General features: G+C 38.0%; 1 protein-coding gene across 2 annotated transcripts in view; it reads left to right on the forward strand.

Moving 5' to 3' along the window:
• The window catches only part of CNTNAP4 (contactin associated protein family member 4), a 278461-nt gene that overhangs the window by 10066 nt on the left and 243638 nt on the right, over window positions 1-24757 (forward strand). The window contains exon 1 of one of the 2 annotated variants that reach the window (XM_033219076.1): window positions 21363-21424. The exons of the other annotated variant lie outside the window; for it this stretch is intronic. Coding sequence (XP_033074967.1) covers window positions 21415-21424 — 10 coding nt within the window. The 5' untranslated portion in view covers window positions 21363-21414. Of the gene's footprint in view, window positions 1-21362; window positions 21425-24757 lie in introns of those variants that run through there. 2 annotated transcript variants of the gene reach the window in all.

Raw genomic sequence — 24757 nt, forward strand, 5'->3', positions numbered from 1 at the left:
TGTGCTTGCCTATGGAATGGTTTCTTTATGTTTATGTGTAATTGCAACATGAACCAGATTAGCATGAAAGTGTGTAGGTAGTACCATTAATCACTGAAACATTCTCTAGAGAAGATGCCAGGAAGTTCTCTGTTTTTCTGAGTTAGCAAAATCGAGCCTCCTGTGATCATTTTCCTCTTTCATTTTCCTGGATATGAGGATGATCTGGCTGCGACAGCTGTCATGTTAGCAATGGCCAGGGTTGATTTGGCTGAGACGGCTGGTGAGGCAGTTGTTCCCTCTTCCTTCTTCACTGCTCCCTGTGACCCTGATTCACTCCATTTTATATCATGCAGTATTGTAACTGCTACACATATTATTGTAGTTTTAGGAAAGCTTGACATAATATACTGTTATATTTCACCAAAGGTACAGATTTTAAGAAAAAGCAAGTTTTGCCTTGCAGCTATATTTCATTGTTAGGCACATCCAACATTAATTTGAGGCTTATGAACGTGGCAAACAAATGTCTTCCTACTCTGTGTTTGCTGATATTTCCAGTTTTGTCTGTCTTTACTGCTTGATATAACTTGGCTCTGTGTCCCCCACCCAAATCTCACCTTGAATTGTATAGCCCCCACATGTCAAGGACAGGACCAGGTGAAGATAATTGAACCATGGAGGTGGTTGCCCCCATACTGTTCTTGTGATAGTGAATGAGTTCTCATGAGATATGATGGTTTTATAAGAGGCTTTCCCCTTTACGTGGCTCTCATTCTTCTCTTGCCCACCGCCATGTAAGATGTGCCTGCTTTGCCTTCTGCCGTGATTATAAGTTTCCTGAGGCCTCCCCAGCCATGCCAAATAGTGAGTCAATTAAACCTCTTTTCTTTGTAAATTACTCAGTCTCAGGTATGTCTTCACAGCAGCGTGAGAGCAAACTAACACACTGCTATTTCTTCTTCAATCCTGGTGTCCCCAGTGTCCTCTACTCTTAATTTCTTGGCCTGTGCATCTGTTGTTCCCTTTGTGTAAATTATTCTTAAATACTTCACTTTAAAGCCTCTTGGAAAATATCTACCCAAAACAAGCCTCATCTCCTTTGTCCATGGAGTCGCACCACCTCAACTTTAATCATTCTCTAGCAGAAATTTCATAGCACTTCAAATGTTTGCTTATTGCTGCCCTGATCATAGACTATCAAAATGGATATTTTAAAAGTTTCCTTTGCAACACTGAAAATTTTGAAAGACAGAAGTATTATGTTAATCACTTCAGTATCTGCAACATCTAGCACAGTGCCTGGAATAAAGAGCATATTCAGTAAATGGGAAAACAATACATTGATGGATGATAATTTGTATTTTTTTTTTCAGTTGAAACACCAAAAACAGAGAAGATGAACAGAATCAGGCTAGACAAATTGGAAAATTGTCTTATATTGGTGATTTAAGAAGTCCTTTTTATTTAGGATCCCATTCATTTTTGCTATCATTTTAAAAGTTTGATTTTATATTTAACTCTATTCCATTTCATTTCACTAGGTTGAGTACTTATTCTAGTCTGTCATAATCCATTATGGTGCATATTCTCCTGGTCAACCTATTCTTATTATTTCTCACTATCTCTCTTTTCCTTTCCCTCTCACCTTTAAAAAAATTTGTAGCAAATGTAATTTGATAGACCACTATATCAAATTATTTTGAATTAAGGACTCTCAATGGACAGGCAAACAAAAAATACATCATGAGTGTAAAACAAAATTGGAACAGCATCAGCCACTGCCAGTCCATCCTCGTGTCTGCCTATGTCTGTAGCACGTGCCTGATCATCTCTTGCAATTTGAAAGTGGTACTGAAAATTACTCTCCACATTATGAGAAGAAATTTTCAACTCCATCCAGTTTGGACTTCGAGTCTTTTGTGGTGGTTTTTTATTTTCCATTTCTGTTTAAAGACTTTTCTCATTCACATAGGGTAGAAGAAAAATAAAATTCATTCTCCATTTTTTCTTTTCATTATTAACTTTTACAAAGGAGTGCGACCACAGCCTCCTTGCCCTTCTTTTGCCTACAAACATATGCAAGATGTTTCTTTTCATTGCCTTTAGCAATTTATTTTACCAGCATTAATGAGTTCCAAACTTTTATTTTTTGCCTTTCTTTTTCTTTTTCTTTTTTTTTTGGTTTTTGAGACAGTCTTGCTCTGTCTCCCAGGCTGGAGTGCAGTGGCACAATCTCGGCTCACTGCAACTTCCTCTTCCTGGATTCAAGCAATTCTCCTTGCCTTAGTCTCCCATGTAGTGATTACACCTGCCACCATGCCTGGCTAATTTTTGTACATTTAGTAGAGACGGGGTTTCGCCATGTTGGCCAGGCTGGTCTTGAACTCCTGGATTCAAGTGATCCGCCCACCTCGGCCTCCCAAAGTGCTGGGATTACAGGCATGAACCGCCGTGTCTGTCCTTGTTTTCCTCTCTTAATTGCACATATGTTCCTTTTATTATTTTCTGGTAAAACCCGTCACTTGTTTTTAGATTCCACTCACGTTTCATCCTCCTCATGGTACACATTTGTGATTTTTATTGCCAGAAGTTTATAGTTCGTCACTTTTCATGCATGTTGACATATGTTATCATTAATAATGACAGATATTCCTTTTCAGTGGGCTCTGTGGACTCCAAGGTGGTGAAGTGTGCCCTTTCTTATTTTATTCTCACACAGGACTGTGAGACAAGTGTTATTATAATTATTTTACATTCTAGAAAACAAATTTAGAAGGGTGCTTCCAAAGCTACTGAGTAAGGAAGAATAAAGCTGAGACTTAGACCCAATGACTCCAAAACCCATTGTTCTTTGAAATAGAATATGCCCATCTTCTCCCTGCATCTGTGAAATCTCCTCCCCTGAGTATCAAACCCACACATGCTCATTCTCAAGGTTCTTGCTCTGGCATGATAGTAAATTCTAAGAACCCACATATGCTCATTCCTTCCTCTTTTTTCCAAGGATCTGTCACTTTCATCTTAACAGCAAGCCCCTTTTGATTAATCAGAGTGAAGTGGCAGGCAGTTGCTCATGTAGACAACTAACGTTTTCTCCTCTGAGTGTACACTGTCCTGCTTGCTTCTTGGTACCCAAAGACCTATTCACTTCCTTTAAATTCCTTCTTTGACTCTACAATTTCAAGAACAGGGTAAGTGGTTGAAACAGCCTAAATGACAAATAAAATCCAACTCCTTTCTTCAAGATTGCAGCACTGCTTGACCAAGGCATTCTACCAGTTTTTGTTCCTTTCCTCCATAAAAGCCCCACTCCTTCCCCATGTTCAGAGACATATTCCCTTTGGTGCCATAGTAGTCTTCTATGGCTGCCATAACCAAATACCACAGAACGAGTGGCTTAAACAATGTACATTTATTTTGTCACAGTTCTGGAGGCCGAAAGTCCATCAAAGTGCCATCTAGGTTGGTTTTTGGTGTGGCCTGTCCTCCTGACTTGCAGATGACCGCCTCCTTGCTGTGTCTTATGTGGACTTTCCTTTTTACACATGGAGGGGGGAGAGAGAGAGAGGAGAGAGAGAGAGAGAGAGAGAGAGAGAGAAAGAAAGAGACAGAGAGAGATATCTCTGGTGTCTCTTCCTCTTCTTATAAGGAAGCCAGTCTTATTGGATTAGGGCCTCACCCTTACAACCTCATTTAAACATAATTGCCTCCAGTTGTGGTCCTCTCTCTAAACAAAGTCACACTGGGGATTAGGGCTTTGATGTATTAATTGTGGAGGGGGGAACATAATTCAGTCCATAATAGGTGCTCTCACTGTTGCAACTGTCTAAACTACATGCTTTTTTCAGTATTGGGGAACAAGTTTTGAAAGTTCAGCAGTAGATACATTGCATTTGCAGATTAAAACTTAACAGCTGAGTGGAGTCATCCTGAGGTTGAATCCTGGTTCAATGCGTTGCTGAGATCAATGGCATGGCATACTCATCCATCAGCCACCACTGCCTGGTGGCCACGGGGATACCACTGCCTATCCCTTCTTTTTCTCTTTGCTTTCATCTGCACCTGGTGCTGTCTAGGTGCCTCTAGTACCCAAGAGTTTCTGATATCCCAACATTTCCATATCCGTTATCAGAAGTATTATTTTATCCCCTTCCAAAGTACTTTCTTCTCTGTATGTTACCCAGCTCCAGTTGTGCTGTGATTCGCTCTGTGTGTTTCTCATATCCCCTCCTCAAAAGCTGATTGTGCAGTTTGTTTTATCTGGCACTTTCCCACTTCCTAATCAGTAAATCTCAGCGCACACAGCTCCTCCTTCTTCTTCCTGTGACACATTCTACGCTTAGTCAAAAACAAACAAATAAAACATAAATAAAACAAACAAACAATAATCTTTCTAGTAAGTTTTTAAAAGTCAGTTTAAAATTTATCATCTAATTTTAAATTTGTAGAATGCCCTCCACATATTGGGAACTGGGACAGATGCTTGCCATACATTATTTCAGTCAATCTTAGCACAGCATCTGTTCATGCCCAGTGTTTTCTCATACGCATGTTTTCCCATCCTCTCCAGTGCATTTCTCTTGTGGCTAAGTAGCCTTTGGATTTATCTTTTCAAAGGTTTCATAGTAGCCCATCAAGTGGATATACTTTTATTTAAACATTCCTCTATTTTGAACTCACTGGTTGTCCATTGACTTATGTTTTGAATTCTCGCAGTCTATCAGCATCTGCTTGTAGTAGTCTATGGCTCCCTTAAGATTCTTGTATTTCTCTCATATAACAGTATCTTAAGCTGTTTGCAAATGTCAGTGTCATGAACTGTTCAATATCATCCCACTTTGTCTTGAAAAGTCCACATTTCTTTTGGAAGGAGAAACTTAAGGTTATCGCTGTCTCCTTGCACCCCTCCCCTTCCTGCTCAAGAATTTATGGCACTTAAAGATAATTCTGTTTCTCTTTGAGCACTATCATTTGTTCAAACATGAACCTGCGGTGGTGGGTACAGCCTGTCACGTATGACGGATCTCAGAAGTGCATCTGTCACCCTCCAGGAAACCCCTTCGCTCATCAATTGGTCTTGTCAGTTACAGGCACAGCTGTCTCTCCAGCCCTCAGCGGCATTACCAATCTTCCCCACATGTGTTGCTCTCTGGAGCTCGGTGCCTGTGGCTTCTGATGGGCTGCTGCAAATGCAGGTTTTTGGTTGTAACCATCAGCCTAGGGTCTTCTCCAGAAGCATGATTTACTATTTATGGGTAGGACCTCCTAACTGCTATATCATTCCTCTTTCGGTACTGATTTTGATTTCCTTCTGGCATCATAGAGTTTTCTGTCTTCCTTATCAAAAATATCTTTTTCTGTCTTTTTGAGAGAAAAAGACATCTTAAGAAAACAGACTAGTATTTCTCAATACTTCTACTTTCTTCTTAGCAGGGACAGCAACCTATATTTAATGAACATCAAAATGAAAAAAAAACACTTCAGATTTAGAATTTTGAATGAGAGGTCTGTTACCCTTGCTAAACCAGAACCAGTACTACTTAAGCCAGTCTCCTGGAGATCGAATATGATTCTGTGTAATATCAAATATGCTTTTGAGTAGTACTACTTATTCATTCCAGCCACTTTCAAAAAAGAAAAATATCAGAGACTTTCAGGCCACATTTTACCTCACTCTTTCTTTGAGTATTAACCCCTATACACCTGTGTAGCCCAGCTCTCTTTATAGTTATGCCTGAAGCTCTTAATATTTCCTTTTTTCTTTTCTTTTCTTTTTTTTTGGAGCCTCACTCTGTTGCCAGGCTGAAGTGCAGTGGTGCAATCTCAGCTCACTGCAACCTCCACCGCCTGGATTTGAGTGATTCTTCTGCCTCAGCCTCCCGAGTAACTGGGACTACAGGCGTGTGCCACCATGCCCAGCTAATTTTTGTATGTTTGGTAGAGATGGGGTTTCACCATATTGGCCAGAATGGTCTTGATGACCTTGTGATCTTCCTTTTCACTACTCACAAACATCTTTAAGCATTTACTCTATCAAACAAAGCAATGTGATCTCAATTTGAATAATATTTCAACATAACAATATTTATGAGCTGTTTTCTAGTTTTCTTCCTATCTACCTGTCTGTATGTTTTACACAAGTAACAAAATATTAAGGGAAAGTAATTTCAGAGGAAATTAATTAATTTGTTCTGAAATGAGTTTCTTCTTAATTTATATAATCAATTTTTAGGTGGATTTGAGTGACTGCACTTAAGGGATCACTTGACAAAGCATCTCTTCATAGTTGTAGAGCTCTTTGCTTGGAACTGACTGGGATATTGTTGAAAATAAAAGAATTTAATCACTTTTCATATGCCAGGCAAAATATCCGTTGAAATAGTATAAGCAAATGGCTGATCTTAGAGTTGCAAATCATTGCATCTAAAAACAAACTGTTTTTTTTTAATAAAGGATATAATTGATACCCACGACTGAATGTAGCATTTTTAGTAGTGTGGTTTGAACTGAGAATTGTATTTAGCCTTTCTCTTAATGTTCTACAGTCATTTCCTAAGCCATCCATTCTTCTCAGAGCAAAAGATGCAAACACAGAAGTCCCTGTCTGTCTATCTAGTTGCCATTTCAGGGGCACTTCTTATTTCTAAGTGGGCTCCCAATGTGATATACAGAAAATAAATTATCAGAGATTTTAGAGAGTGAGTAAGAAACCATCCACTCATTCAACTTCTGAAACAGCTACATGTGAGTTTCTTCTTCTAGTCAGGGTGGTGGGGTATGATGATAAATGTGTCACAATCCCTGCTATTCAGGGACTCACAAGCAAATGGAGAAGATAAAAAGTAACTCTAATAAAAGGCAGACTGTGATCCATACTACACTTCAATATGGATTCCTGATCTAATACAATTCTGACTTGTTTGGTAACCTGTGTGTTTCCTCTCATTTTTCTTAAAAATCAATAAATAACCAGTAATATCACTAGAGTTGATATCAGATGGGTTTTCATAGTTTTCACCTACCTATGAAGTGACAGTTTAAAAGTTTATCCCCAAGAATTGTACTGGCTGATTATGTTTCATGCTAAATGTACTCTGTAATATCACGCTTTGGGACTCTGGTTATTTTTGCATTGATACTGATGATTCAGTGAATTATATCTAAGAAAGAAAGAAACTAAATATGTTAACAAATTTCTTAGTAAAATATTTTTTACATTCCCTGGGTGGTTTTGGTTTCATACACTTACTTTTCTCTGGGTTGGGCTGTTGTTCATTCGGTCTATTAAAGTGTTCTGAACCATAGTCATTTCTACGACTTCTTGGGGTTTCACCTTACTTTGCTCATTTCATTCATTTATTCACTCAACAAATATTTAGTAAGCCTCCACAGTGTGGTACCTGTCATTACACATGTCTTCAGCATCAGTTGTCTTGAAATGTTATTATGGCCCGAATCAGTAAATTCTTGCTCGCAATTGAGAGCAGAAGTTTCGACTCTCAGACACGCAATGCTTTTGTGACCACATTTTATGCTGAAGGTTTTGCTTTTTCCTTAAAACAAAGTGTATTGTATTGTTTAAGGTGCTTATGGAGGGGGCCAGTGTTATTACAGGCAATGTGCTCAGAGGCTGTACTCTTATAGCTCACTCAGTCTTAAAGCTCAGCTTTGCCACTTCCTGGTCCTATAGAAAAACAGCACAGTGTGATAAGTGCAATGAGTGAGAGGCATACACAATATCTGGAGTGGTCACAGGCAGAACATGAGGTGTGAGCAGTGGGAGTCAGTGAAAGGTGTTTACTGAAGGATGAATAGGACAGCCAGATGAGGAAAGAAGGTGGAAACACATGCCCATCATAGGGAGGTCCACAAAAGCGTGGAGCCTTTGAATGCACCACAGTAGTGCAGAAGGACAAAAATGATCAGAAGTGGCCGAGTCGTGAGCAGTCCTGTAGGTAAAGCTAAGGACTGAGGTTCTTCTCTAGAATCTTGATGGGTCATTTTATTATTATAAGTGTTATGTATGCACGTATGTGTGACACTGATTAGATTTGCTTTTTATAAACTTAAAACTCTCAGGAGGGTGAAGGATGGGAATGATAAAAAACAGGAAATGGAGTCTAAGTTGAGTCCACAGAGACTAGATATTAAGCTGGGGAATGAACTCCTGTAAAAAGTAATAAGAGCTACAGAAAAACGGACACGGTGACAATGCTAATGAAGAACAGGCAACAACAAACTTGTTCCACATGAGCGTGTAGAACTGACAGCACGTCATGACTGTTGGAAAGTAGCGACACGTGAGAGCAAGGAGTGGCCAATTGAAGTTGGTGGGTTTTGCTTTTTATTGTATTATAATAAATGTGCTTATATATCTTCCTAAAGATGTACTATGCTTTTTGTATGTAGCTGTTTTTCTTCTGAATATTTATTTATTTATTTATTTTTTGAGACAGAATCTTGCTCTGTCGCCCAGGCTGGAGTGCAGTGGTGCAATCTTGGCTCACTGCAGCCTCTGCCTCCCAGGTTCCAGCAATTCTCCTGCCTCAGCCTCCTGAGTAGACTAGCTGGGATTACAGACACGCGCCACCATGCCCGGCTACTGAATAAGAAATTTTAAGTGTGTTCATTTTTTGAAACTCTCTTCCTAAACTTCTCTACAAAGGATCATATTTAAAAACTTTTTTGAGATTGTGTGTGATTTGTATAATGCAATATTTGAGGACTATGCCATGGTAATGTATGGAGCACAATCTTTCTGAAATAAGGCTGATACAAAATGTTTTCTAACATTATGTATTGTTGCATTTTAATGAAATCTTTTGCTTTTGGCAAGAATAAGAATTTTTCCTGAATTGAAGGTTTCATGGGTGATTCTTCCACAACACAGAGCATTATAATGTTTTCCTGTCCTCCATTCAAATACCTACCTCCACCCCACCCATTTGGCTTAAATAGTAGAGATTAAATACATCTGCCTTATGACAGAAGACTGAAATCCTATAGCTGATTTATTTCAATGCTTTGGGAAAGATACATTTAGGGCTTATGTATTTATCATTGGATGTGTAAAAAGAGAATTTGGTAAAATGATAAAATGGAAAAGCAAGTTTAAAATTTTACAATGTGTTCTTTGAATTATATTCAATTTAATTAAACAAACATTTACCAAGTGCCTGCCATATTGAAGTATATTCTAGAAAACAGGCATAAGATATATAGATGCTGATCTCAAAATGGATGAAAGAGGCAGAGAGAGAGAGAGAAAGAGAGAGAGAGAAGAAAGAGAAATGGTACAGCTAATCATGATGGTACAAATTGTACTACTTTTGGAAATTCCACATCAATTGAATCAATTTTTTTTTTTTTTGGCTGTATCTAGGGATTCAGCAGCCAAAGGTGAATGCTATTGAATTATTGACCATATTTGATACCCCAAGCATTGAGAAGAGCTGAAATAATTGCCCCTCCAGAGAGCTTTAATTCTCCAGTGTGTTCCGTAGCATTAAATCTTATGAGATTTAAAAATCCATGGCAGGAAACATTTGAGGCTTCCAGTTGCTCTCCGTTGGCAACTGTTACATTTTTAAAATATGCCCCTGGACATATCCAGCCACGAAGAAAAACCCAGAAGGTTTTCCCTCAACAAAGTTGTAAAGAAGTAACCTTTAGTAATTTATAAGTGAACTCAAAAGATGTATAAAACATAAGAGGGAAATCTCTTTTTCAAAAAGTGTTTTAGCATTTGGAACATCAGAATTGCAAGTACAACAAAACAAACAACTGGTCTTTAGAAAACTATTTTAATTGATGACACTGTGTAGCTAAATCTTCTTGGGCATTTAGATTTCATCATTTATAAAACAATATTATGCAATTTAATTTTGCTTAAAACTAACAAACATATGTTCAAAATCCTATTGGCTGGGAATTTGGATCCTACCAGTATAAATTCCCCACGTCACAAATTACTTGAGGTGCTGAATGAACTCAAATAAAAGATAACTATTTATATTTATTTTTATTCAATCATAATAATGTATTTAATTTATTATGTTGCAGCTCTAAAGAATTAAAAGGAGCTGTTTTTTTTCAAATGTGCATACTCTGAGTTGTGTTACAGTGAAAAATTAAATTCTTAGTACTGAGGAATAAGATAATAATTTTATTTGATTTACTTGACTTTACTTGATTATAATCTATCGCTGAAATTTCCCCTGGGCTCATAGAAATATGTTCTCAGGCTATCACATAATCTATTATCTTTTAAATTTATCAACATTTACTATACAAAAAGAAGCCCAGAAGTTTATGATAGATAGATAACAATCTTTCACTTGGCTACTGGTTATATGCAAATCCTTCAGCATGCTGTTTCAGAATACTTTATCCAAGAACTACTGGGGAGGCTGAGGCAGGAGAATGGCGTAAACCCGGGAGGCGGAGCTTGCAGTGAGCCAAGATCCGTCACTGCACTCCAGCCTGGGCGACAGAGCGAGACTCCGTCTCAAAAAAAAAAAAAAAAAAAAAAAAAAAGAACTTCAGATAACTTGCTCTCTTTAATTTTGTTTGGCATCTGCAACATTAAAAAATGTCTGTTAAAAACTTTTATTTTTTAATTATTCATACAATAAGACCGGATAAACCAGATACTAAATTAGAATCAGAAATAGTCTCTGCTTCTCCTTTTCCTCATCTACTCTTTATATCAAACATATTATTTTTTTTCTCATCATCCATAATCAGAAACCCGAAGAGACACTTCTGTTTTTCTGCTGTCTTCACCTATTTCTTCACATAGCCACAAATTACTGCAGCTGCCTGTTTAGTGTACATACATCTTCCCCATCCCTTTTGTTCTACTGCCACAGTCTTTCAAACTACACAGCTGAGCACACATTTTTAATGTTTTATTAATTACTGTACAAGAGTCTTACACAGGGTGCCATAGAGACAAGGAGGACACTTAAGCCCGAGGAGGTTAGCCAATAGGTCTTCATCTGGAGGCCATTCCAAGGTGATAATCTCAGTGAACCCGAATAGAACTATGTGTTTAATCAAAATGTAATAGTCAAGTTTAACTAAAACGCAATAAGCAAAATGTAATTTTCCTGGAGCAGCCATATGAAGGGTTGATTGGGTGGGAGAAAGTAGGATTGAAAATGAGTTTAGAATTAACATTCTAGGTTTTATGAATGGCAATTAGATTCTTTGGATTACCCCATTCATTGTGTGTGCACAGGTGTGTATGTATGTGTGTGTGGGGGTGAGGTAAGGGGGCTGTGCTGGAAAGCAGCCAGAGTCTCAGTTCTAGGGTCCACCCAAGTGGAAGAATTCATTAGAATCTGAAATTAAAGCAGAAAGCTAACAAGTGGAGTGAACACACCCTTAAAGTAATGGGATGGCTGCAGCCATATAGAGCTCTCCAAGGGCTTAATTGCCTGCAGGGGTGCTGGTCAGCTGGACTGCAGATCCTCTCCCAGACCATATTCTTATCAACAGGCACATTTCCTGAGATGCTCAGTCTCTTTCTTTTTAAGCCATGGAGTGGAGCAAAACAATATGTGGGTGGTGGACATTTAATACCAATAGTGAGTTGGGTAGGGGCAGGTAGGGCAGAAATGATTCAAGTGTGGTTTGTAGTAAATCAGTTCCTCTTCGCTGATTGTGACTTGATGTTCTCTAGGACCTGGTAGGGACCTCTAACTTCCTTCATTACAACTTCTTATCATCTTCAAGAAGTTAAGGCAACTTTTTGCAGGTGACATCTGGAATATCACTGATGTATTTTTGAAGGAATCTCACTTTTAAATAGAATATGTTCCACTATTGCTTATAAGCAGGTGTCTTGCCTATCCCACATCATGTCCACATAGGACATTGTCCTCAAATACTTGCTGAAATAACTAGTTCAAGCAATAAAATGGGAGAGCTGTGCTGTTGGACACAGGGAGGGGAACATCACACAGCAGGGCCTGTCAGGGGGTGGGGGGCTAGGGGAGGGATAGCATTAGGAGAAATACCTAATGTAGATGATGGGTTGATAGGTGCAGCAAACCACCATGGCACATGTATACCTATGTAACAAACCTGCACGTTTTGCACATGTATCCCAGAACTTAAAGTGTAATACAAAATAATAAATTAAAAGCAAAGATGTTGAATGGCAAATAAATGAGCCCAAAGTCATCAGCAAGAAATTAAAATTCTCTGACCTTCAATTTCTCATATAGAAAATAAATATAATATCTTTCTCACAAGGTTGTAGTAAAGATTTAACATGGCTGACATATAGCATGCAATACACATAACATTTTTCTCTAGAGGGCTCCAGTTAAAACACTGGCACATTGGCAAGCATCAATTTATTTATTCATGTCTTCATTGATAAACGTGAAATCAATTTGCAGTACATTAGACACTCTAACATATGTCAGGGAAGTACCTGGATGTCAAGGAAGGGGCATCTTTTATAAAAGAGTGCCTAGGTGATGGACAAGTACATACTTGGTCAGTTCAACAGTATTTTATAGGAACTAACATGGAAATAATAACTTACAAACATGAAAACAAAGAAAAACTATACCACAGTCTTCATAATTCCAGGAAATTGTGGGTAAGAGTAGTGTATACAAAATTAACACACACAAAAAGAGCGTTTTTGAATGAGACTGTTGATCTTTGTGTTTTACTATGGGGATGATCAATTTTTAAACAGCTGTCTTGAAAAACAAAATGACAAATGGTGGCTACTTGTAATACCATCATCATATTAATAGCTCCAAGAGTTATTTTCAACTAATGATTTTGAGTTCTAAAATCCAAAAACAAAAATTCAAATTTTTAAAAATTCTGTTTGAGGCCAAAAGTTGTTCATGGTGGGATATGCAAATGAATTGAATTGAAACAACTGTTTTCTATTTTAAAATAATTTATGATGTAATTCAAGGCATAGTACATAATATCTAAGATAATATTAACAATTAATACAGTGGTATTTGCAAACAATATGTGAACTCATGTGTACTGAAAGACCTGGAATACATGAGTTACCAGTGCTTGGTTTAGTAATGAAGAAATGTTACCAGGACTTTGGGAGGGTTACAATTGTTACTGGCCTGGTCAAGGTCTGTTCTGCTTGCATGCAGTAAATCGATCACTGTGATAAAGGTTTTGCAAAAGAGAGAAGATTTATTGGCAAGGTCTCCAATTGAGGAGGTGGGAGAACAGGTCTCAAATCCGCCTCCCTGAAGATGAAGCTTAGGGATGTTTATGGGTTAAGGAAGTGGCATGATCTAAGGCATGGGGAAGGTGATTATTAGCAGTGGGGAAAAATGAAGTGACAGTTTTTTTGTGCACAGGAATAGTCAGAGTTCATGGCATTTCATAGGACATATATACAGAAAATGGTGGTGTTAGCATGTTCTGTGGGTGGAGTTTTGGCTCTCTGACATCAAAAAGCCACTTCTCGGGCACTTGTACAGGCCCAGTTGAAAGGCCAGTGGTCTCCACTGGTTTGAACTGAATAGCAGCTGGCCCAAGTTTCTGAGAAACAACTGAAGTAACATGGTGACCTAGGAACTACCATGGTGACCTAGGAATGATATCCATCTATAAAGTAGACAGAGAAGATAAAATTTCAGCTTTGGTGGTGAGGCCTTCAGCTACCATGGCCTTCAGCTTCATAGAAAAAGGAAAAACATAAAACCAAAAACAAAAAGTGACGAAAAGCAAGCAGGGCAAGCAGATCCGATAAAATTAACCCCTCACTTCACAATAGATTTGAAAGGAGCTGAAGGACCTGGAAATATGAAGGATCCATCCTATGATCTCATCTAAGGCTTGGGGTTCTCTCCAAGCTCACGTTAATTAGCAGAATTTCCTTGGAGCTGAAACTCCATTTATGAGCTTGCTGTCAATCAAGGACCATCCTTGGATCCTAGAGGCTGTCAACTGTTTCCTGACAGGTGACCCTTTCTACAACATGGTGATTTTCTCCTTTCAGGCCTGTAAGATAAATTTCACCCATGCTTCTTATCTCTTTGACTTTTTGTGTCTCTGACCTTTAGAGCTTTTGAAGATCTCCCCTGATTAGGTCAGCCCACTCAGGATAATACCCCTTTTAGGTAACTAAATTAAGGACTTCAATTAATTAATTACATCTGCAAGATTAATTTTACTACATAACATAAGCACAGGGCTGATATCCCATCATATTCACAAATTCTGCCTGCACTCGCGGGGAGGGGATTATACTAGGCCTATACAGGGGGCTGAAATCTTGGAGACCATTTTAGAATTTTGTCCACTGAGGGGCTCATTCACCTGACTATCTCTCTAGAAGGGAGGGCTCTATGCCATGATGCTGCATGTGTTTAGGGAGATCAGGAGCTGGGAACATTTGAGTTACCTATAATAGTGATGGGTCTCTTGTAGGGGGTGTAGTCTTGCTGGAAACGGAAAGATTCCAGAGCTCAGAACAGATATCCGTTCTTCTGCATTGAGCTAATGCACACCTACTCTGCCAGCTTTTAGCCAAGCTTCTAAAACAGTGGAAATGAACCTCTGAGACCAGCCAAGCTTCTTCCTTGCTTGATTATGAAATCAAACACAATGATCTTAGCTAATGAAATGGAAATATTCTCCATCTAATCTCATGTTATTGCTCAGAGAAGCTTATTGTTTCTAGTTGACTTGATTTTTTTTTCCCTTACTGAGAAACAGCTATTTATTAAACTAGCTTTGTGGACTCCCCTATTAAAATGCATTTATCTGCAGGAAGATTCCTTATCACTAGGAAACATTTCAGCCTTCATCTTTAAGTGTGATACTTTGAAATACAAATAACAACTCTTAAAATAATTTAGTAATAAAATGGAGCATTTGTTCAGTGATGTTGAAATATCATCTAATATGAGTAGAATAAGAATTGAATTGAGGCTTACTCAATTTTCCCTCCAGGAATCAGAGTCGAAACCATGGCAATTTCAGGTTGAAAATATCGGTAATGGAAGCAGCACATACTTAGGAGGACATTGTTGCTGTACCTTCATGGACATGTGGTTTAGTTGGCACGGTGTGAATTTCTAACTATATCATCAAAAGTGTCCAAATAAAGAGATGCCCATGTTCTCTGAATTCCTTTCTATCTTTCTTAATAAATTGTGGCTGTTTGATTTCTGCATCATGTGCAGTTTAAAATTCTGCTTTTCTGGAGAAAGTGAAACAAACAACTCTGAAGCTCAAGAGATGTGAAGAAAACTGTGGGTTTTTGGAACATTAAAAATTATTTCATAATGAGAAAACAATGCACCATAAGGGCAATTTTACTTTCTTTTTAGGTAATTCAGTAAAGTCCCCCTTTTTTGTAGAGGGAAGGATAATCTTGTGGTTAGGAATGATGAATACCGATCTCTCTCTTTCTCCTTCTTAAGGAGTCATTCTTATAAGATTTTATAAGAGAAATCTAGTTAACTTTTATTCAGTTAACTTTTATTCAGCTTCAACTTTGGAATTTATAATGAACACTTAAAGCAGCAATCGTGAACACTTACATAGTGCTTTTTATACACCAAGTACCAAGTATTCTTTATCTGTTGACTCATTTCATTCTCAGAAGTCCCTGTTTTGTTTAGTATGTACCATCATTATCCCCATTTAGAGATAGGAAAGGCAATTTAAATGAAATGCCTAAGATCATGTAGTACTTGGCAGAGGCAGAGCTTGAACCTACAGAGGATGGTTTCAAGAGCTACACTTGTAATCACTATGCTACACAATATTCTTGCTTCAGTGCAAGGTGACAGGTAACCTGATATTGATCTTCCAGTCACTTTCATCTCAGCAAGTAGAGACCCAGACCACCACAGAAGTGCCATAATAGAAGCCTGTTCAAGTTAAGGAAGAATTTCCCGGTAGGATGGGAGGATTGAGGGCTCTCAACAGGTGTCAGAGGAAAGGGGGCACTATGGCTGAGCCTGGAGCATCGCTAAGGGCTGAAAAAGGAGGGAAGAACATTTCTCAGCTTTGTGCACTGAAGGGAGGATTGGGTTAATACTCCAAGTGACTTTGGGAGGGATCCAGTTTTATCTACCTCAAAATAAAATTATGTATGTGGACTCCATTGTTAAATGGCTCACTCAAAATATGAGATCTCGTCACTAAAGCAATATATGTGTGTTACAACATCCACCTTCAAAACTGCTTTTGACCCATCAGTGGGCAATATTTTGAGGCACAAAATCTGAAAAAAAATTAATTGTTTGGTTCTGCAATTACATTTTGGCAACAGTGGCAAGCAGAAATGTGGTCCCCCGAGGATGTCCATATCTTAATCCCTAAAATCATACAGTTTGTAACCTTTAAGATAGACTTTTTTACTCAACCTCATTTCTTGGGGATTCATCCAAGTTGTATTGTGTATCAGTAGTCTGTTCATTTGTATTGCTGAGTAGTATTTAGTGATATGTATGTAGCAGTTTGTGTAACCACTCACCTGTTGAAGTGAGGATGGACTGCTATGAACATTTGTGTACAGGTTTTTGTGTGAACATAAGTTTTTATTTTTCTGGAATAAATGCCTAAATGCAATTGCTGGGTCATGTGAAAATTGCACATTTAGTTTTATAAGAAATTGCTAAATTGCTTTCCTCTAAATTTGTGATTGATTTTCATGTATTTGAGAAAAGTGATCATAGAGTTATTTCAATTTTCTCTATGTCTATGACAATTTCCTGGTTTAATTCTCATTTTGTATACTTATACTTTCTCCGTAAAAACATGTAGTGGGTTTTTTGTTGTTGTTGTTTATAATTTATTGTCTTTTTTGTTTTGAAGAACTAGACCTTAGATTCATTGATTTTGTTGTTACTGTGTTTTCTAACTGATTGACTGGCATTTTTTTTACTAATTCCTTCCCGTGCTTTCCTGACGTTTATTTCATTGTTTTTTTCTAAGTTGACTGCTAAGTAATTTATTTTCATTGCCCATTTTTAATAAAGAATTTACCTAAGGCTTTTGAATTTAAGGCTGTAATTTCCTCATCCTTAATTTAGCACTATTACTGAGAACAGGGACTGACCTGACCATGGGAAGTGGGTTTACTTGGCTTAGCAGTGGGGAAGGAACAGGGTGTCCAGAGCCTGGCAGTCTGGCAAGAGCCACCATTCTTTTTTTTTTTGCTTTAATTCAACTTTTATTTAGATACGGGGGTATATGTGTAGGTTTGCTACATGAGTATATTGTACCCAGGTAGTGAGCATAGCACCCAACAGGTAGTTTTTCAACCCATGGTCCCCTCCCCTTCTCCCACTCAAGTAGTCTGCAGTGTCAACTGTTCCCATGTTTATGTCCATGTGTGCTCAATGTTTAGTTCCCACTTATAAGTGAGAACACATTATAATTGGTTTTCTCTTCCTGCATTAATTTACTTAAGGTTATGGCTTCCAGATTTATCCATGTTGCTGTGAATGACATGATTTTATCCTTTTTAATGGCTGTGTAGTATTCCATGATGTATATTTATCATAGTTTATCTAGTCCACGATTGGTGGGTACCTCAATTGATTCCACGTCTTTGCTATTGTGAACAGTATGGTGATAAACATGTGAGTGTATGTGTCTTTTTGGTGTAAAGGTCTATTCTCCTTTGCATATATACTCAGTAATGAGATTGCTGGATCAAATAGTAGCTCCGTTTTAAGTTCTTTGAGAAATATCTAAACTGCTTTCCACAATGGCTGAACCCATCCTTCTTTTTTGAGATGGAGTCTCACTCTGTCTCCCAGGCTGGAGTGCAGTGGCATGTTCTCGGCTCACTGCAAGCTCCGCCTCCTGGAACCCATCCTTCTTAATAAGGTTATAGACTTTCATTTAGAAGCAGTTAGTTGGTTTTGATCTTTTTCTGAAGATCTGTCTTTCTTGTTTTCCACTGTGTATCAACAGTGGGCCCTTAACGTCCAGGGTCAAATATGCCCTTTTCTGACTTCCCAATCTCTACGAAAACAAAAAAAATCCTAAGTGAATGCAGTAAAACATGATGGGCCCCTACACTCTGAAACTGTGAATATTTAGTTGTACTGGTTGTAGAAAGCAAAATGTTGAAAGCATACAGTGAAAAATCTAAGTGGTGCTCAAGTCAGAAGATTTGAACGTGAGATGTTACAGGCAGGAGTCAAGATGATTCGCATACCTCCAGTGGCCGGTACTTGATAAGAAGATTTTGTTTCCACAATTCTAAATCAGTTTCTCACACTGACTAATTTTCGAGGTGGTGCATTAAAGACAGGCATATGAAAAATCTCTGATAACACACTTTTCTTTGCTTAATGGTATTGGGAAGTATTCAAGAAGAAAGGGGGTGGATTATTTTGCGTACCTACTCTGTACTTTTAAAATGTTATGTATGGTATAACATGAAGTTCTCTCAGTTCTGTTGTGAAGGGGATATTTTTTATGTGCACTTTGCAGGTAGAGGCACATCAGGTTGAAGCAGTATGTATCAGACCTCGGGAGGTACCAGAGCAGGAATTTGAGGACTGGCCTCTCTGAATCCAGAGCCCATGTTTTCGCAATGCTTAAGTAGATCACTAACAAAGAGACAAATGTTTGATTACAGTACATGGTTAAACACACAGCCATAGCCTAACAATAACAAAAGTACTTCGTTGAATAATACAAAAAGCATGAGCAAAATTAAAAGTGAACATAAAAACAGAAAAAGCATCTGAAACAAATATGTTTGGCCAACAATGTGTATAATACTGTAATTAATTTAAATTATGTTTCTAAGTGGGAAAACAGAGGATAATGACAGACAATTTGCAGGTATTGAGAATGGATAACAACATATGGAAAATATCGTTTGACCGCATTAATCAAAGCAACGATACAAATACGCAACAACTACAATTTGTTCACTTAGTAAATCAGCAAACCTAGCTGAGGTGTGTGTGATGAAATGGAGACTAAATTGATATTATCATTGTGGGAAAAGTGGAAATAGGTTTCAGCATCTTTGGATATATTTTTAAAAATAACTTTTGATCCTCTAATTCTCCTGACTATCTATTTTAAATGCATGTATATATACCAAACTCCAGAAATGCTTACCCCATGAAGATATTCTTTTCACTATTCCTGATATCAAATTTTGTGATATGGTGTCACATAAGGCCAAATTATCTGTCAATAAAAGTCTGTAATGTGTGCAGATTTCTAGATCTCTGATGCTCTCTTTACTTTCTAAAAAATTATTATTTCTTCTACCCCTTTACCTTTGATTGGTCTCTTTGTTCTAATATCTGGACTTAAAATAGTTGCTATTAAACCTCTAAAATCAATCAGCCCCTGGCTGTGCTGTCGTTAAAAGTTAACTGCCTTCTCATTAATCCATTAATTGTGAAGATTAATTGGAAAAGCTATTCGAACTCAGGCTATAACTTGGAGCATGTAAGCCAGTGTTTGCCTCCAAATGAAAGCTTAGCTCAATAACATCACAGATAATTAACAATTATATATATAAACTACTCATGGCTCCTATAGGAGAAAATGCATAGAAATTTATAGGCTGCTGTCTAAATGAATTACTTGATAACTGGAAAATTATCCCTGTCTTTAGTTTAGCTCTGGGAAAACATACTGATAAATAGTTACTTGTTTTAAATTGCAGCGAGATATATATATATATATTTTAGATTTAAGCCAATGACTGACAGAATTAGAAGCTCATGTTTGTGTTATTTCAAATATCTAAAACCAGGATTCTCAAGTAAATGTTAATTTTCATGTCAATGTCAAATTAATACTTAAAGAAGCTAAAGAATTGCATAGTAGTCTACACTCATGGCATTTAACTGAGTGGAAATATCATTTTAGGTAATGATGAGAGGGGGAGAGATGCCAGGATTGGCTCATATGTTGTCACCTATGCTTAGAAAAATTATGTTTTATTCAATCCTAGGTGTATTGTCAGTTTTCCCTAAACTTATTCTTTTTCTCATCAGAATGTGATGGTGCAGCAGCCTCCTCCACACACCGTCAGGCACCATGGCTACTACCCAGGGAGAAAGGGCTGTGGTGTGACACCACAAAAGTTCCTTCAGTCCTTCGGGCTGTGTTCCTTCCCAGTCCCGTGAAATAGTATGGAAAGCGTAAAGACATTTTGAAAGGAACAACACTCTCCACTGGATAGAAATTAATTTGCAACTCTATTTCAGTGGTTTCCAAACCAGCATGGTTCTGGCTGTGGGACACAATCAAGGGAAATTTTAAATCTCCCTGGGGTGATGCTGCCAGGCAATTAGGATGAATCACTGAAGAAGCACACTACAGAGATGTGACAACCCTGCAACCTGGAGCTGATCCATATAATTTTATTTTTATTTTAAATTTTATTTTAGAGATGGGGTCTTGCTATATTGTCCAGGCTGGCATGCAGTGGTGTGATCATAGCTCAGGGCAGCCTCAAACTCCTGGACTTAAGAGATCCTCCTGCCTCAGCCGCCTGAGTAGCTAGGATGCCAGGTTATTTTTATTTTTTCTTTAGAGACGGGTCTTGACATCATGCTTAGGCTGATCTTGAACTCTTGGCCTCAAGGATCTTCCCACCTTGGCCTTGAAAGTGCTGGGATTAAAAGCATGAGCGATCACACCTGGCCTATAATACTTTATACCAGGTGGCTGATTCTGCTTTTTAAACATACTTGTGTCTTCTGGGTGCTTAAAATTGACTTTGGTGGCTCTTTTTTGGTGCTGAGGGTAGACTATACAGCTGCAGCTGTGTGGATGAGATGGCAGAGCTGGGGAGAGCTCCATGGTATGGTGATAAATGATGCCCACTCAAAGGAAATCAAGCAGAGGCTGTTTATTTAGGGTTTGCTGCAGCAAGGTGGTTGGCCACCACCATTTGAGTTTGGCAGAGACTCAAAAGCAGGCAGAGGAGAGGAAAGCTTTACAGTGGAGTAAAGGGACAGGCTCAGGTATGCCCTGGCTGGAGGCCTTGGCTAGGTGAAGCTGTAGCAGACTGGCCAGAAGTGGGGCATCCTATGGGATCAGTTAATGGTATACATTCGGCTTTCTCTGTACTTAGCAGAAGTTTCTGACTATCTCCTAAACATATTCAGCCAGTTCTAAATTGGAAACAAGGACAAAAATGAGGGAAGCTTAAATTATTAAGTCCTGGCTATTTGGGGCTGATATGGTTTGGCTGTGTCCCCATTCAAATCTCAACTTGAATTGTGTTTCCCAGAATTCCCTCGTGTTGTGGGAGGGACCCAGGTGGAGGTAATTGAATCACGAGGGCTGGTCTTTCCCGTGCTATTCTCGTGATAGTGAGTAAGTCTCATGAGATCTGATGGGTTTATCAGCCGTTTCCACTTTCGCTTCTTCCTCATTTTCTCTTGCTGCCGCCCTGATTCTGAGGCCTCCCCGGCCATGGGGAACTGTAAGTTCAGTCAGACCTCTTTTCCTTCCCCGTCTCAGGTATGTGTTCATCAGCAGCTTGAAAACGGACTAATACAGGGGCCAATTGCTATAAGAGTTATTATTTGGCTTCTTGGACTGGTTGCTTCAGACAGAAGTCTGGCTTCGTTCCTGTAGATAGTAGGTTGGTTTCCTGGACTGGTTGCTACAGGTTCTATTTTTTGCATGTAGACTGGCCATTTCTCATCTGTGTATTCAGTCTCTCATTGGGCAGGAAACAGAGGTACATCAGGTACTGGGTTGTGTGCCATGCCGGGGCGAGGAGACAAGACTCCACCTGGAATCCTGAAACGAACCTGAAATTTGTAGCAGTAGCCCAGACTGGGTTTATGGTTAGGCAACAATATCATTGTCAAAATCTCTGGAAATCTTGACTTATAAATAATAATTTTTGATACATACAAACATAATTCCAAACTTTCTTAAATATGTTGATGATTTCCAATTTTAACTAGATGGAAATGTTAATATAGATTGGAATAAAATGTTTTGTTCAAGAAAATAGATTTTTTGAAGGGAAGGCCATTCCTTAATCCTGAATCTATCAATGGACTTATTTGGAGTAGGTCTGAATAAATGTTTTCTGATAGGAACGAGACTGCGATCTTTCCAAAGCTTCCTTATAAAAGGTCTCACCCCTACCTCTGGTGTGTGAGGAGTTTTGATGATTTAAACTATGTTTGCTACCTATTCTGTCTTTTCTAGTGTATTCTCCAATGCATATTTTTATGGGACATATGATTCATTAGCAGGCATGAAACTAATTTTGGCATGTCTTCCAAATAACCGAGAAGATGACTACTCAGTGGCAACTAAGCTACTACTGAAAATCAACCATATATATATATATATATATTTTTTTTTTTTTTGACAAGTGTATTTTAGGTCGCCAGTACTTGTTTCGACAAAGTACTGGCTCCGAATAGAAGATCTGGCACCATATTGCCTGAGTTTAATTACACTTTCTACCACCTGTTAGTCATGGGTCCTTAGGTAAATTGTTTAATTTACCTAATTTAATTATTTAATAATTATTTAATTCTTGTGCTCTTTTTTCCTCAAGTGTCCCTAGAGTTAATAATATCAAATATATTGGGTGTTTGTCAGGATCAAATGAGTTAATGCATGTAAAGCACTGAGAATGTAGCACCTAATAATATATACCTATTAGTACAGGTAGTATTACACACAGGTTAAGAAAATTGAATTACTTTTATTAAAAACTGAACAGCTTTTATTTGCTTATGAGAATTATGCATTAAAGCCCTTTGTAAAATAAAATTGTCATTAATAGAGCTATATTAAAATATTTTCAGTATACCTTGCATCAATAAAGATGCAAGCTATGTTGAAGGAGGCTATTGCGATTTTCTGTATATACAGTCTGCCAGAGATCTAATTTACCATCGATGTTTTAATGACAATGTTAAGTTTTTCTGTCATGTAGAGTAAATAGTGACTTTTCTGAGATGTTGAACAGAAAGCCATAGATTTGTGTGTACATGGTGTATGTGTATGAAAATGACTCAGCATACTTTTTTCTAATGTAGATATTCTAACAGAATTCATTAAAACATTGTAGATGTAACTAGTGTATATAAATTTTTTAATGAAAAGACTAAAGCTATAGTTTCAGTGTTTGCAACTTATATCAAGGTTAATGTGGAAATTCTAATACTAATATGACTGAGAAAAGTCAAATAAAATGTAATACAGTTTTGGATAAGCATGTTCATTTCTTCTCTAACCGAAGAAAACAATGATGAACTGAAAGTACCCAGCTGCATTTTCAGTTGTACGACCTTCCATGAAATGTTTGGTTATTCTATTAATAAATTTCACTAGTGAATGGAGACTTCCATGGTCTCCTGTACCCCTTTTTACCAAGAATCTTGCCGTGGCTCAGCAGTAAAGGGACCAGGATGATAAGCCAATCTGATATAGCACTTAATTTTTTAAAAATGCAATTATGTTTTAGGCTGAAATAGTTAAAATGTTATTTCCGGTTTGAAAAGCCCCTACTTAAATGCCTGTATACCCACGTGCACTGAATAATCTTTATTTGCATCTGAAAATTAGCTGAAAATTAGAGCTAATAATCATTGGAAGTTCTAGCTGAGAGATCACTCCAGGAGAAGACTAGTTTGCTGAGTTGCTTTACCAGATTGTAGAATAGTGTTTCTCAACCTTGGCACTTACTGACATTTGAGACCAGGCCATTCTTTGTGGTAGAAGGCTACCCTGTGCTTTGTCTAATGTTTAACAGCACCCCTGGACTCAACCCAGTAGATGCCAGAAGTATCCTCTCTTAGTTGTGATGACGAAGCTGTCTTCAGATATTGCTAATGTTTATTGGAAGTGGGGAGCAGGAGGGCAAAATTATCTCTGGTTAAGAACCTCTGGAATTGGAATGTGGTCCTTAGCTTTTCTAGTCTAGATCCTTTCTCTGCAGTCAGAGAAAACTGGTTTTCTGGACTTAGGAGACTTACGCTTAATCCAGAATTCCAATTTAGTATGTAGAGAAAAATGTCATGTTTACTCCAGGCTGATTATTACTCTTGGAGGTTCCCTTCCTCTCTTGTCAAGACTATTGAAGATCAAATGGGAAATAAATAGCCTGGCAAACCTGGAACTGGAGTACTCACTCCTTGAGAGAGAATCTATTCAGGCTATTATGGTGTCTGATGGAATTCCTACACGTCAAACCTAAAGAAATAATAATTATAGTCGTGGTATTCTTACATGGTGGATTCTGGCCCCCGACTCGTGTTACAGATATGGTTCTACCACAATGAGAAGAGCAAATTAATAGAACTGTGTTCAATGATCTCATCTGTAAGAGAATAACATCAATATATCAACAAGGAAGGGTAAAGATTAGTTATTGTGTGTGGCAGGATTATAACTTCCTAGCACAGAGTGCTCTCAAAATGTGTCTTAGTTATTATCAGTTCTGTGAGAATAACTACACTATATCATCGTCAAATAAACATACAACAGATTGTAGGGGCAGGTATATGCTCACGGTAAAGAATAATAAGGCCATGTAACCACCAAGGTCAACAACCAAAACTTGACCAAATATCACAAGGCCCCTGTGTGCCCTTCCATTTTCCATATTACATGTCTTTCTCCCTACAAATGGAAGAAGTACCCCTTCTTTTGTTTTAATTCTGCTCTTTTAAAGCTAGACATAGAACAATATTGATTCTTAATTTATAGTTGGAAAAAATAAATGAACAATAAATATATGTTCCCTAGAGTGATTGCACCGGAGAGGCATTACATCCAAAAC

The sequence above is a fragment of the Trachypithecus francoisi genome, unplaced genomic scaffold, assembly GCF_009764315.1.
Source record: "Trachypithecus francoisi isolate TF-2019V2 unplaced genomic scaffold, Tfra_2.0 Lachesis_group10, whole genome shotgun sequence".
In the NCBI taxonomy this organism is placed as follows: domain Eukaryota; kingdom Metazoa; phylum Chordata; class Mammalia; order Primates; family Cercopithecidae; genus Trachypithecus; species Trachypithecus francoisi.